Here is a 15,208-nt window from a genome sequence, read left to right on the forward strand (position 1 = left end):
ATATGATTGACAAATTAATGTAAGATCACTACACACCTTCTTTGAACAGATATGTTGGCAAGGTACATGCCTTCCAAAGGCTCTTGCACTCGATATATCGCTTGCAGAAACTGCACTGTGCCATAGGGATTGTCATTGGCAGGCACAATAATGTTCACCATGTTTTCAAGTCCGATGCTTCCACCATTTGTGGCTCCAATAAGCTCTAGCTTGATGATCTAAAACAGATGTATACACTCATTAAAACAGGTAAGGCAAATACGTAACAATTACTAGGACAGCAGAAAAAATACCAGTTACCTCTTCAATTTCTGGCACATCATCCGCCAAAATCTCTATTATTAGTGTCTGCATAGTTTCATCTGGAGCAAAACTGACTTCTCCAGACAGAGGTTGAATATCACCTGTTGCAGGTCTGCCATTTATCGTCGCCTGCCATTTAACACTAACATAACCAATAGTCCCAGCATTCCTCACAATAGGCAAAGATACTTCTATAGCATTCACCATTGGCTCCTCTACTGTAACTGGTGCAGCCTGAAAAACTGAGTAACATGAAGAAGATCAGGTAATCAAACCTAGGAAGAAATCTAATCAAATGCCATTCACTGTGAATTTGAAAATTCCAACAAACCAAAGGACCCATATGGATCATCAGAAGGCAGGATAGTGATGATTGCCTGAGTGAGCTCGCCCAAGAAAGCTCCACCAGTAGTCTGGTTAAGAAGCTCAATGCGAAAGGTTTCCTCCAATTCAGGTACCATGTCATTGATAATAAGGATTGGGACTGGTTTACTGCTCTCGCCTTCCAGAAGGACTACATCAGAGGAGGCCACACTATAATCTTCACCTACATGCAAATTCAGAAATCATAATCCAAATAGAAATATTACTCAAAATATCTGCAATAATGTGTCAATAAAAAATAATTTTAAATAAGCACAATAGAATTCTAGAATCCAAGAACATTTTTATAAAACTACATTTGAGCAGTTGAAAGTACAGTAGAACTTGTTGGTACATACACTGTTATTTCACATAAACCTATAGATTGCTAGCATAAGCAGGACCAACTTCAAATGCTACAAAATGAAATATTTATTTCCTTATACTGTATCTTGGCAAACAAAAAACACTTTGGTCTTACTATACTGAAGTTGTAGTCCTACAGAAGCAAAAGTTGCCTTGGCATTTACAATACTGTATGTTATGCTGTTCTCTCTTTTTATTATTATTATTATAATTTTTTTTTTCTACTTACCAACACGTGCAGTCATGGGTATGGCCCGGAACTTCACTGACACATCAGCAAAAATCCCCCCGGTGCGTGTTACATTTATTATGGGTCCTACATAGTACTCAGGCACACTTACAGATGTAGAAGAGAGCTGAAGCACACCAAAGGCATCATCACTGGCCTCTATAATGACCTGAGCCACTGAGACATTTCTCAGTCCAAGCTGAGGTGACAGAGCAACTGCAGAAACCAAAAATCATGCAATTATTAATTCAGCCCAAAATCTTGGCAAATTAGCAACGTTTTTGCAAAAGACAACTACTACTCACCTGGTCGTGTCTGTGCACCTTCCACCAATGTAACACTGCTAAGTTCAACAAACACAGACTCTGCCCTCTCAGGTTCCTTGTCATCCAGAATCCTGACAGTTACATTTGCTTCACTCTGATTGATGGAGAATGTTACTGACTCCAAAATTGGGATGTAATCATTCCTGGCACTTGCCCTGCCCAGGCCAGGTGTTGGATAGGGCCCTGGATCTGTATCCCTCAGTGTCCTGTAAGTCACTTGCACTCTTCCCATCAGTCCTTTCATCCGTTGTATTGTCAAAACAACCAGAGTGTCTGCTTCTGCTACTCTGATTGGCCTGCTACCTTCTGAGAACAAGAACAGCCCATATGGGTCATCACTAGCCAGCACAGTGAGTGTGGAAACAGTCTGGCTTCCAAGCCGTCCATGAGAAACATTTAATAGACGGATTTTAAAATTCTTATCCAGTTCAGGAGTATCATCTTGGGAAATATGAAGAAAAATGTTTCCAATGGTCTGTCCTACAGTAAAGGTCAAGATGCCAGATCTGTTGATAAGTTCTCCTTCTGAGTCTGAATCTGCTTGCCAGTATACAGTGACATTGGAAAGAGTGCCAAAAGTCCGAATAACCTGGGATTGACAAAAAACAAGTCTTAGATCAGCATTGTAAGCTGCTAAACTCTGGTGGCTAAACATTTAGCTAAAGTACTGAATGATTATTTTAGCATTAAGAGGCCTGACCTGAAGCATTACATTACTCCGACCTTCTTCTGGCTCAGTTCCATTCACAGAGACAGAGTTGTTACTGAACTGGAAGACACCATGAGCCTCATCAGAAGCAGAAATGGTCACAGTGATGTGTGATGCAAGTCCCAAGTTGGCTTTAGAAAACAAATAATAAATTATTATCAGCATCCAAGGTAACTATTTTAAACTAGAAACTGATTTATCAAACTAGAATTTAGCACAATGTAACCAATAAAAGTCATAACCTGAAAGTATCTTGCCCAGTGCTGGCCAGTGACACTAATTCAAACAGAGCACATTATACATGTTTTGAAATTAAGCCTATGGGAAAAATGAACCTCCTTCCATTTTCAATAAACCACTCACCACTGCTCCTATACTCTCAATATAATGGATATTTGCTTTTCCCACATTTTTACTCTGAGTGTTCACTGGCCTTAGTACAATGTAAATAGTGGAGCAGACACTAGTCTTGGAGTTGCATGAGGCCGCTAAACCCCAAAGTCCAAAAAAGATTGCTTCACTTGGGCATCGATGTAGACAAGGTCTCCAAACATTTACAGCTTCTAATCTGGAATTTACAAACTACAAGCTTGGAATGCTGTCTGACACTTTCCAAAGAAATCAACAAAGGGTGCATTAAACAATGAATTAGCATAAACTCTAACTGGGCAGCTGCATAGCTTAGTTTTAGTCAAAGCTGACTTAAAGAATGAACTGCAGAATTTTGGAAAACATGGCTGTAACAATGTTGATTTTGAGGAAATATCATGTAACCAACCTGAGAACAACCTGAGTAAACAAACACTCAAAGGAAATGTTTTCATCATATTCAACTTTGGGTTTACTTCCTAGCGACTGGACAATCCTGATAAATTTGTTACAGTGTATTTGCTAGTATTAAGTTCATCTGGTTAAGTCAAATGTGTCTTTTATACGCCTGAGTTTTACACTTGTACCATGCTGAATATAAAAGAGCCGTACATAGGAATGAGGGTTTAAGTTCAGTGTCTAGTCTGAAAACATTAAACAGATACAGGGACCTTACCAGAATGATAGTGAAAGGGTGGAAGGAAGAAATCAATGTCACTCTCTCCACTTCCACTGTCCCCACTCCCATAGAACATGTCCACTTAATCATCACACAGCAAGCAGAAGCACACAGGATTCACACAGAAGGTAAACGGAATCACACAAAAAACAGAGGTTTAATTTTCCATGATCATGTTTAGACCACATGAATGGAATATACATGCAAATCACTGCAAAGTTTATGAAAAAACAGCCAGGGCATGAGGTATTTCTGAAAATGGAACACTGACAAAAAATTCAAGCAAAGGAGTATATAAAGGGGCTTATTAATTACAGTAAAAGACTTCCATCTATTTAGCTCTATTATGTTGGTGATGGATGACAGAATGAAAGCTTGGATTTTGGGGTTTCTTACCTCCTCCCTGTGGGTTGTACAGTTCCACTCTAAAGACTTTGTCCAGCTCTGGCACTGAGTTATCAATTATGGTCAAATTGATATATTTGAGCCTCTCACCTGGCAAAAAATCCAGCAACCCCTCTGCGTTCTGCCACCCAAGAAAAAAAAATGTGGCAAATTTAAGAAACACAGATTAATTTAGTGCACTTATTTTAAAAGAAAAAAGATAAATTATCTTGCTTTACATGCAGATAGCAAGTTACCTCATAGTCCTCTGAGCCAATGGCAGTGACTGGTGTTGTACGATAAGCCACTAACACTCTACCCAGCAGGCCCTGTGCTCTGGCCACCGGAAGTTTGACAATGCCAGCCTCTTCGTTTACAGTTATATGGGCCTCCTGAATAGCTGGTCTGATCATCTCCTGAGTGACAGGAGCAGTCTGAAACTGCAGCAAACCTGTGACATCATGTGTTTGTAAGTACAGTATAAAAAATTGTCTTAAATAACAGATGTAAATATGGACATGCTTACCATAAGGATGATCACTGGCTTTGATGGTAACATTATTGATGGCATTGTCAAAATCAATGCTGGCTCCACTGGTTGGGGTAGAACCTGGTTTCCCATCTCCTGATTGGGCTGACACTAGCTTGACTTGGAAATACTCATCAAACTCAGGAAGATCATCATCTAATACCTGCAGGTTCAATACCTGTGATATCCAGAAAAAAATAACGTAAGACCCTGGAGTTTCATATGCATTCCTAATACATTACATTTCTCTGCTGCATGTGTTAGTAATATAAATACATTATTTTGATTGTACTGTAAAGTCAGTGAGGTTTTGACAATTTTAATTTTATATTCTTTTAAGCTGTGTTGTGTAATACAAAACACTATGACACCTTTTTCCAGTCACATGTCTTTACATGATATGAATCTTCAAAATGAGAAACCTTATTGCACTAAACATTGTCATGGTCACAGTGGCTTGACATTTTTGCCAAGTGTTTTCCAGGGCTTTCATGAGCTTCTACTTTGAGCCATTCCCTCAGATAATAGAACTTTGTTAAACCTCAAAGGTCTACATGTCCTGCAGGTTTTTCACTACAAATTAACCCATAAAAAGAGCAAAGTTCCACAGTACAATCACCCACTAGATGGAGCTAAATGCTTACATCCTGCCTGAAATACATTAATGACAAAACAGAACAGAACATTAAATAATATGCTACTACATTGACAACTTCGTAAGACCTCATTGACCCCTTCAACGGACATGCATCGGTGCAATGCTTCCCCAACAGGAGATCCCCTACTCATTAATTATGAACAACTGACATCAGTCATGTTACCTTAGACGGTTGACCTGGGAGGAAGAAGACAGAGCCTGTGGGTTTGGCAAAGTCCGAGACGTTGGGTGACCTAGCAGGAGAACCGAGCTGTGTCACAGTGTAGTTTACATAGACTGAGTCCAGAGCACCACGTGTGCGCTCTACTATGCAGGAAACAGTGGAGCCCTCCTCCAATATCTGATGATAAGATAAGACAGATACAGTAGAAAGTTCTGAGTATTCAAATGTATTTGAAATATGATTTTGATTTCGGTTATTTGTAAGACATTGAAATAATAGACATAGTCATGAAGCAGGTGCAGAAATTTGGATGCAGACTGAGATTGATAATGAGCAGGCTTGTGGTGACAAGGTCAATATTAAGGTAATATGTCATTGGATGACAAAAACTCTATGAGATAAAATGGTTAGACTGCTAAACCTGTCTTTCTCAGTATGCTATACTACCATCCTATTTCACACAAAAAAGATTCTCAGTGAATTTCTGGACTTCGCTGTTTATGCAACAAAAGAGTTGATCACTTTCTGGCACCAATGACAACCTAATACACTTAAATTTAACACTAAATTTGATTTTGAAGCAATATGCTTAGTAGAAGAGGATGTAGTCCAAGCACCAAAAAAAATGTTCCTGCAGTACTGTGAAAATGACTGTGTGTCTGCGTTAACGAAAGCATCATTGGGCCACATGCCATAGTGTCGCTTTTGTTAGTAAGTGAGAAGTCCTTGTAAAGGAATGCTCTGTCCAGGGTTGCCATCTGTCCTGTTAATCGAATACGCCATCGGAGATGCCACGAGTCCAATCTAAAGCGACCAACGTGAACTCCTTCCATCCAGGCGTGAAGACAAATCAAATATGCATGAGGACATGCGCTCACGACCAGGGAGGGGGTTGCGTTACATGCTTTCTAGGGAGCCAAACCAAACACTGATAAACCGGCAAAGACTACTTAATAAACTAATTCTCTAGAATGCTAAGCAAGGATAATGTAGACAAGGACTATGTTTTTCTTAGACATTTCTGAATATTGGGAAAAATTTCCATCTGCTTAAAATGACATTAAAAATATCCATTGTAGGCATTAGGAAGTTGATGGTTTGAGTACACTAAAACATTGCATGCTTACATCAGGAATGCACGGTCCAGTAAAACCAAACAGCCCGTTGGCATTGTCGCTTTTCATAATCCTTATCCTGGCAGTAGGGCGAGGCATGGGCAGCCGGGCTCCACCGTGAACAGCCACCAACTGCAGGTAAAAGACCTCCTCTCCCTCTTCTTCCCGGTCATCACGTGTTTCCACGATAAAAGATTTGAGCTTCTCTCCCTGCCAATATGCCAAGTATCCAGCCACATTACGGAAGTCAGTTTTTGCAGGCTGACCGTGGAGCTCATGGATTTGTGATTGGTTGAGACGTATGGAATAGAGACGGACATCCTGCAGTACACCTGTGAAAAGCTGATGTCCATCAAGGTCAGAGCCGATGTTTACAGGAGCTGCATCTGGAGTGAGTTGGAGAAAGACACATATGTAATTCTATTAGTCACGTGGGCTTTAGTTTATTAGCATATGATATAAAATGCAATCAAGAGCACACGTCGCAGATGCAGAAACACCTAAACTGTAAGTTAACTCTTTAGCCTGGTCAAGATAAGCTCACCCACAACGACTGAACAAATTAAGGAAATATGGTTGAGTGAGCACTTGCAAAACACATACAAAACCTGCTACCATTCATTAAACTAGGAACCCCAATACATGTCAAATATGCTAACGTCTTACGTGTCTAAAAACATATAAAAGAAATGTCAAGTCTCCCCAGGAAGCTTCCATATATTACAAAAGCCACATTGTTTTCCATGACTTGAGAGGACAACCACTAGCTGCTTTCATCTGTGCTTAACAATGTCCAGTAGCACTCGCGTACACATTCAAGCATAAGAGTACTGTGAAATTTTAGACAATAGCACCAGATTTGCACAACAGACTCTTTGCCAGATGTGGACCACAGGCACTGGGAGAAGCTAAACAACACTTGTTATGACTGACTACTAGACATGTCTTGCAATAATAAAGAATAAAGTGGTTAGGAGAAAAATAATCCTGATTGGTGGTGTTATATTCCAAGGGCACATTTGGAAATAATACAGTATGTTGAAAGTTAAATGTGTGTAAAATTCTCTGTGGCTAGGAGCCAATTTTGAATACAAATGAAGCAATACAAAAGCCGTAATTAGCATCGGATAAAACATTGTTTAGTACTAGATCCTAACCTTAAAACAGACCCAGTTTACACACCATTCATAATGGCTTCTCCTTTGAGACTCTTAATTCCTCCAGACATTGGGTTGCCATCCAAATAAAACTCAATAATTCCGTCTTCCAGTGCAACAATGACATGAACCCATACATTATCTTCCACAAATTTCATTGCTATGGCTTTTGCCACTTGGGTGTTGTTAGAGCCTACGGTTGTGTAATGTAGCATCACACTAACATGAGACTCGTTCGTCTGCACTTTTATTCCGTAATACATAGTTCCATTGCCATTTCCCTTTGAAACAATAAACCCATCAGTGTTGGGTTTTGGCATTAGCCAGGCGGAGAATGTAAAGTTAGCTAGTTTGCTAGGGATATCATCAGTTTTTGGAGTAATGGTTCCATAACTTCCAGAGAGGCCAGAAAAGAAAAATGCATCTGTTCCAGAATGGTGCCTTCTTGCATGGGGCTGGAACTTGACAGCTTCGGGGAATGTGGCCATCAAGATAAAGTCCTGCATCGGTGGTAGACCTTGTGGAAAGGCTTCAGATAGGATCTCCCATGACACGCGAACATCTCCGAAAGTTCCTTGCTGGCGGAGTATAGTGAAGGATGTAACTGAAGGTGTGTCATCCACAGATAGAATGTCCTCTGCTACCTCTTGGTCCAGGTTGGCTTTGTCTATAGCAAACACCCCAAAAGGATCATCGTTGAAAGGGATGAGGACAGAAGCACTGAGATCTTTTGTAGCCAGTTTGCCACCTTCACCAGGATAACCACCTATTAAACAACAACAAAAAAAAGATGGTATACACACAGTAAACAGTACGACAAATAAAGCAATAACAGCAATTTTATTTCAACATTTCATTTCAAAAAATTCTTTTGAAAACTAAGCACATGCCAAGAATGTTTTTTCCTTCAATGACACAGTGGTCCAGTAAATAATGTTGAAATATGTATATAAACACAATTTTCTATTTATATTTCATTTATTTATATATATATATATATATATATATATATATATATATATATATATATATATATATATATATATATATATAGCCAGAAAACACATATAATTGCTGACTAGTGCTGACCTGATATGTTCATTAAACGCAGCTCAAAAAACTCATTGAACTCTGGGAGCTTGTCAGAGATGGCCTCCAGGACTATCGACTTGGATTTCTCTCCTGTGGTGAAGACTATAAATCCAGATGTGTTGACAAACTCCTGACTGGGCTCAAGTGGAGTATAATTGGCAAACAGCTGCCAGAAGACTGTAACATTGCCAAAGTGCCCTCTATTCCTAATAACACTGGAGAAAATAATAACAGTGAGAGCTGACAGGATGGGGAAGGTTGGATTTAATGCAGCAGAATTATGTCATTTCCCACATTGTGTGCATGTTATTAACTCCAGTGTGTGTATGTGTATGAGTTTATGGAAAATCCCCCCCAAAAAATAGTTTCTCACTAGAAGTTGTTGGACTTCCCTTCCTCCACAGGCTTCTCAGTAGCATCCAGAGAGAATATCCCATTGGCATCATCGTTGGCTTCAATCACTACCGTGGCAATATCCTTTCCATAAACCACAGCATCTCCTGCATGCAAAAACACTTCAGGTCACTTTCAGGCCTCCAGTTCATAGTGTAGATGTTTTTGCAAAGGCAAACTGATGAGCTATGATGTTACACATGTCATTTAGCCAATAATTTATACTTATATCTAATATTTGATATATTATGATAATTTAACATCATAAATGATTAATCCTTTTCAAATTATTCTTAGGCAAGGTAATTTTGACAGTGCCACAGCAGCAGGTTATAAGAGTAAAACCATAGAGAGAGAAATTTTATACAGTGTTTAGATTTGTGATGTATGCTGAGAGAGGAAAAGAATTCAGTGCGTTTAATTAACATCCTGCAACATTCCACCCTGCTATTGTGTGTGTGTGTGTGTGTGTGTTACACAATACATGGATTAGGGAAGGCTTTCAAGGTCAAGCCAGTCAGACCTAATCAACAGATCTCAGTGTGTATTGAAATAAATGTCACATGCACTAGATTAATTAGCTGTACAGGAAAAATGGTAATAAAGCATATTATTTCCATTTTTAAAATGCTAATTTAAAACAATCAATTCACATCTTAGACAGGAACAGTAAACACTATAAAAGGTTTATTTCAGTAACTAAACTAGATATGGTTTGCAAAAGAGTGTATATATCATGGTCAATAATGCAGGGTATGTAACACACCTGTAGCATTGAATAGCACAATATAAAAAGGTTCATCTGTCTCTGGAATGTCATCATCCCATACAGTGACTGATATGTTCTTCATCCATTCCCCATAGTCAAACACAAGCAGTGAGTCATTACTTAAAGCGATAAAATCTCCCGGTGATGAGTCTCCAAGCTCAAACCGGTACATGACTGTGGCTACGAAATTGGCCAGTCCAGCTCTCAGAATAGTGAAATTTGCAACACCACTCTCTCTGACCCTCTGCATGACTGGTTCTAGGTTAAAACAGAAGGCACAACATTATATGATCGATATGACACAAAGTTTGTGAAATAGTGACTGAAAAGGAATTAAATTCTTCCACGTAGCTTTAAAATATTACCTGCAAAGTAAATGGGATCATCATTCTTATTAATCTGTAAGGATGCATTTAGAATATTTCCCAGTCTAGCACCTCCAGTCGCATTGATGAGTGTGATGGTAAAGTTCTCTATATCTTCAGGCACCTGACAGAAAATAATACAATTATTCATTAAGTTTTATTTGGACAGATGCATCAGGATTAGAATCCCCAGAAGACCTGCTCAGCTGAACAATTAATTCATGAGAACAGACTTTCATACAGGCAAGAGGAAGTGATCAGATACTGTATGAAGCATTAACTCTGGACTGGACTGCTGTATGTTGCTCATGGATCAATTGCACATGCTTTATTCTGATCAAGGTTAGTGTGGATTAAAATTAATAATTTGTTTATATTAGGATCAGAATTCCATTGGATGTGAATGTAAGTTTAAAACCCTGTAGTAAAAGAGTAAAAATCAAATAATTAATTTTGAGTAATTTTACCTCATCAGGCTTGGAGAAAATAGTGATGTTTTTCAAATACTCTCCAGCAGTAAAGACCACTTCCCCTTGGACTGGGGTGACATCTCCTGAGAAGGTGGGCTCAAGATTCCAGAGGACTGACACATTCCCAAATCGGCCCCTCCCCCTCACAATAGGGTAGGATGCTGTAATAGAAAATTAGCATACATCTCTCCAAATATAAAGGCATAAGAACATTATAAAAACAAATAAGAATAAGAATATTGGTAGATACCTGAATGAATGTCCATTTCTTTACTTTCATTGATGGAGAACATTAGTTGTGGTTGTATAAACTGGAGTATGCCGAAAGGATCATCACTTTTACGCACAGTGATGTTGACCTGCCTGTTGTTACCCAGGCGACTAGCTGGAGTGCTGTGACTGCTGAGAACTACTGCAAACATCTCATCCAGCTGATAAGAAAAAAAAGAGGAAGCTCTACTGAAAACAGGATTCTATTTGGTTTACTACCCCCTACAAGGTCACAAGGTCATTCTTAGATGAGAAACTCCAAAATACTTCCAAAATTCTTCATACACAACATACACTAGACAAGTCTGGCAACAATTCCTACCTCTGGAAGCCCATCAGGTATGGCTACTAAAGCCACCACCACCTCTCTTTCTCCAGGCTGGAACTCTAGGATTCCTATGGCCCCATAAAAATCCTCATTTCCGGAAGGGGTCACTGTGTATCTCACCAGCTGGTTCAGCAGCTGGCCTTGCTGTCTGATAACTCTTAGCTCTACTGTTTCTCCCTCCTATTGAGAGTAGAGAAAGAGGAGAAATGTGTTTGCCCTTTGAATAAGTACAGCTGATAGAGCAAGATGAGACTGGTACACCTTGAGTGCCTTATACTTACGTTGATGAACCAGGGGCCTCTAGATACTGATGAAAACTCAAAGACTCCACCAGGGTCATCATTCTCTAGTATGACAATCTCCTGGCTGGTAAAACCAGACTTTAGAATTTGGTTCTCCGTATTTGTCCTTCATGATAGAAGAAGGAATATAGGGATACAAAACGCAAGTGTGAAAGTTAGTATTAGACTAGTCTGTGTTTGTAGACAGCCATCCTTGAGATGTGTTTGTAGGGACTGCTTTGACTAGCCATGTTTTAGAGCAGCCCACTAGCATAGATCCACCCAGCAGGGGGGCCAGTGTGTTAACTGAGCTTGGCTTAGGCTGCGCCAACGCTTAAAGCTCCAGATAATTAGTAAAATGGCAGACAAAGACTAGACAGGGAGCAGCATTCCAAACAAAGGCATTCACAGGATGCACCGCATGCATACAAACACTGATGGCTTCACAGCACAGTATAAAGAAAGTGGGTAAATTAGGTGCTAAATGAGAAAAGAGAGCAATGGTCTGGACCTGACTGATTCACACAATTTGCATGCACGCACACAGGCACACACCCATTCTCTTTATTTTGCACACCCTGATGAAAGAGACTTTCACCCATCGAAATGTTAAGGCATAGTCCAAAGAGGTCCATGCACAAAGTGCTGATTCACAGCACACAAAAGGGCAAAATCTCTTCAGTGTACACTTACCCGAAGTACACTACAAAGCGTGCAGTTTCTACCCTGCAAAGGAAGAGTGGGAGGCAAGGGGAAGGAGTGTTCCCGTCAAAACTCATTAATACGAGAGGGGACTTCACTTTAACAAAATTAAGGAATGGGGTGCTTAAGTCACAACACTCATGTACTTCTGCTAAGACCTTTTGTGGGAACCTTCTTCCCTCAAATTTCAGAGAACTATATATGTTACTGAGGTAACTGAAATGAAAACCCCAGTACATAGACAAAACACATAGACTATCATAAATGAAACACTTTAAACAGACAAACAACTGAAATTAGCCAAAACAGCAACATTATATTCGACACATTCTGATGCCTAAAGGTAACATTTATTGAACATTTATTGAAAGGCTTACTGTGTCAGCTCTTCCTAACACTCAGTAACTCTTATGCTGCATTGTGCTGGTGATTGTTTAAAGCTGATGAGATGATAAAGATTGTTTAAATTAAAGTTAGGACCCAGCAAATTGTAATTGCTGGTAAATTATTGTACAAAACAAATACTTGAGGACATGCTGCTATAAATATCAAAGTAAGAAGTGCACAGCACCTGTCTAATGTAAGTAGGACCGTTTCGTTAATCTCTGGAACATTATCAGCCATGATAGTGATGGAGATGTTTGCTTCACTTTGTCCAGTTAAAAATGTGATAGAACCACTGAAAGGTGAAAGGTCAGTTCTGGTAACATCAGCTCTGTTCTCTCCAACAGCTAGTATACTCCAGAAGACCACAGCCTGCCCATCTGTCCCATCTCGTCTTAAGGAAAGAATGATCTAGAAATAGACAGAATATGCTCAGGAGGAGAAGTACAAGTATGTCTTTTGATTGATCTAACATATTATAAGGAAAACTGCTAATAGTCTGTCAAATATAACTTTCCTATGCACTGGATTTAAGAATGGTGTGGTTTGAAATTTAAAGGTCTCGGTTCCATTAAAGGGGTCAATTTTATTTTATTGTCAAGCTTTTTAATCCAGTCTCAACAACTATATGTGTTCAAATATACACATTCATATACTGTATTACTGCATATATCACTACCGTGCCAAAATAGTCACCACCTGGATTTAACTAAACAAATAAGTAAGGGCCTTCAATTGGATAATTACTGCAGTGATTAATATGGCTATGATAGCAGCAGGATATTTAGACCTAACTAATGCAGTAAATATGTTCTTATTTCTTAAACCGCCATGTCGGAAGCCATATTCTGTAAACACGAAAAAGATTTTACTCTGTTTCAAATTATTAGAAGGGTCAAATTATTGGCCTGCAACAAGCAAAGAAAACAACAAAAGAGATGAAAACTGGGTTAAGAGCTGTCTAATGCATTATAAAAACCCGAAAGGCAAGTGCTAAACCATGATCTTCAAGTATGATATGTGGTCAGATAAAAATCTTAAATAATCACAAATGTTTAGTGAATTCAAAAAATATTGTATATCAAATAATATGAGGCTTATTGGGAAAAAAAGGCTTTACTTTGCTAGGGAGCACAAAGATTGGACTCTGAAGCAATGGAAAAAATGTAGTAATGTGGCCTGATGAGTCAAGATTTATCCTTTTCCAGAGTGATGGGTGCCTCAGGGAAAGAAAAAAGGCAGATGAACTGATGTATTTTATGAGACCCTCATGCCCACTGCCTACTATACAAGCCATTGGGGGCTGTTTTATGATTTGGAGTTGATTCAGTTGGTCAGGTCTAGCTTCGGCATTATGTGACCAAAAAAATGAGGTGAGGACTACCTAAATATACTGAATGACCAGATTTTTCCATCAATGGATTTTTCCCCCTGATGGCATAGCCATATACTAAAATGACAATGTCAGGATTTATTGAGCTTAAAAAGTGGTTCAGGGAGCAGGAGACCAGAGTCAGTTCAGAGCTTAACCTAATTGAGGCAAAAAATATGCAAAAAGAATTATGCAACTCTGGATGGGAATAAATGCTACTAATTGTGACATTTTGTAAACTTATTGAAACAATGTCACAGCAAATGCATGCAGTAATCAAAGCAAAATGGGATTCAATTAAATACTGCAGTGTGTGACTTGTTTTTTTGATCACGCAATATATATTCCATGTTTCTTTTTAAGGACAAACTGAGCTGAAGTTCTTTTTTCTATTTTTGCCACTTCCATGTTATGTGTGTATGGGTATATTTAAAAATCTATAATTATTACATAACAATAATAAAAAAATGCACATTTAATATCATTGTGTTAACTGAGATGAAATTAGTGATTACCCTTACAAGAGTGAAAAAATAAAAAAGATTTATATACACTATATGGACAAAGTTATTGGGACACCTGACCAAACTGTTACCACAAAGCTGGAGGCACACAATTGTAGAGGATGTCTTTGGATGCAATATAATAAAATTTAAAACTCAAACCCGTTCCAGCATGGGAATGCCCTTGTGCACAAAGCGAGCTCCATGAACATATGGTTTACATGGTTTGGAAAGGAAGATCTTGAGTGGCCTGCTATAACCCTACTGAACATGTTTGGGATGAACTGGAACACTGACTGCACCCCCAGACCTCCTCACCCTACATTACAAAGACTTTACTAATATTCTTGTGGATAATGGACACAAATATGCATAAGCACACTCAAAAATCTAGTAGTACCGCTTCCCATAAAAGTGTATAGAATTATTAGAGCTAATTAAAACTAAATGTAAAATGTGATGCTCAAAAAGCACATACCATACTTACGACCAGGTGTCCGGAAACTTTTGGCAATATAGAGTATATTTAGACTGAAACATTTGCAATGATTCACTGATTTTGGGAAAATTCACTGATCTTGTGATTTTTTTTTATTAACTACACAAATTCTACTAATATAACTCTAATCTGTTTTAATATACCATGCTGGTGTTAGAATCCTCAGGTTCTGTTGCCACGACTGTCTGGTTACTGGTGAACCCGATCTCTCCATTAGCAATGTCAGGTGTGATAAGCAGGGAGATGTTGATAGCTCCTCCAAAGCGAGGGCTCACTGAGGGTATAGGAGTTGTGATGTTCACCAGCTGCAAACTGTCCAGCTGGAAAAAAAAAAACCCAGACACTGTTGAGAATACTCGATTATAATTGTTGTCTTGAACAAGTTTTACCAATCTTGTCCTTTATTCCTCACATGAGGTAACAAAATATT

General features: G+C 38.9%; 1 protein-coding gene across 1 annotated transcript in view; it reads right to left on the minus strand.

Moving 5' to 3' along the window:
- Nucleotides 1–15,208, minus strand: part of adgrv1 (adhesion G protein-coupled receptor V1) — a 108,204-nt gene that overhangs the window by 80,856 nt on the left and 12,140 nt on the right. Inside the window, 23 exon segments of the mRNA XM_046841787.1 lie at nucleotides 37–218; nucleotides 301–545; nucleotides 635–850; nucleotides 1,262–1,477; nucleotides 1,567–2,176; nucleotides 2,288–2,427; nucleotides 3,342–3,425; nucleotides 3,741–3,870; nucleotides 3,986–4,179; nucleotides 4,255–4,435; nucleotides 5,079–5,255; nucleotides 6,206–6,579; nucleotides 7,376–8,116; nucleotides 8,440–8,657; nucleotides 8,816–8,942; nucleotides 9,602–9,862; nucleotides 9,970–10,093; nucleotides 10,437–10,600; nucleotides 10,690–10,870; nucleotides 11,032–11,217; nucleotides 11,319–11,445; nucleotides 12,592–12,815; nucleotides 14,922–15,098. Of these exon segments, the coding sequence (XP_046697743.1) occupies nucleotides 37–218; nucleotides 301–545; nucleotides 635–850; nucleotides 1,262–1,477; nucleotides 1,567–2,176; nucleotides 2,288–2,427; nucleotides 3,342–3,425; nucleotides 3,741–3,870; nucleotides 3,986–4,179; nucleotides 4,255–4,435; nucleotides 5,079–5,255; nucleotides 6,206–6,579; nucleotides 7,376–8,116; nucleotides 8,440–8,657; nucleotides 8,816–8,942; nucleotides 9,602–9,862; nucleotides 9,970–10,093; nucleotides 10,437–10,600; nucleotides 10,690–10,870; nucleotides 11,032–11,217; nucleotides 11,319–11,445; nucleotides 12,592–12,815; nucleotides 14,922–15,098 (5,279 nt within the window).

The sequence above is a fragment of the Silurus meridionalis genome, chromosome 27, assembly GCF_014805685.1.
Source record: "Silurus meridionalis isolate SWU-2019-XX chromosome 27, ASM1480568v1, whole genome shotgun sequence".
NCBI classification, from domain to species: domain Eukaryota; kingdom Metazoa; phylum Chordata; class Actinopteri; order Siluriformes; family Siluridae; genus Silurus; species Silurus meridionalis.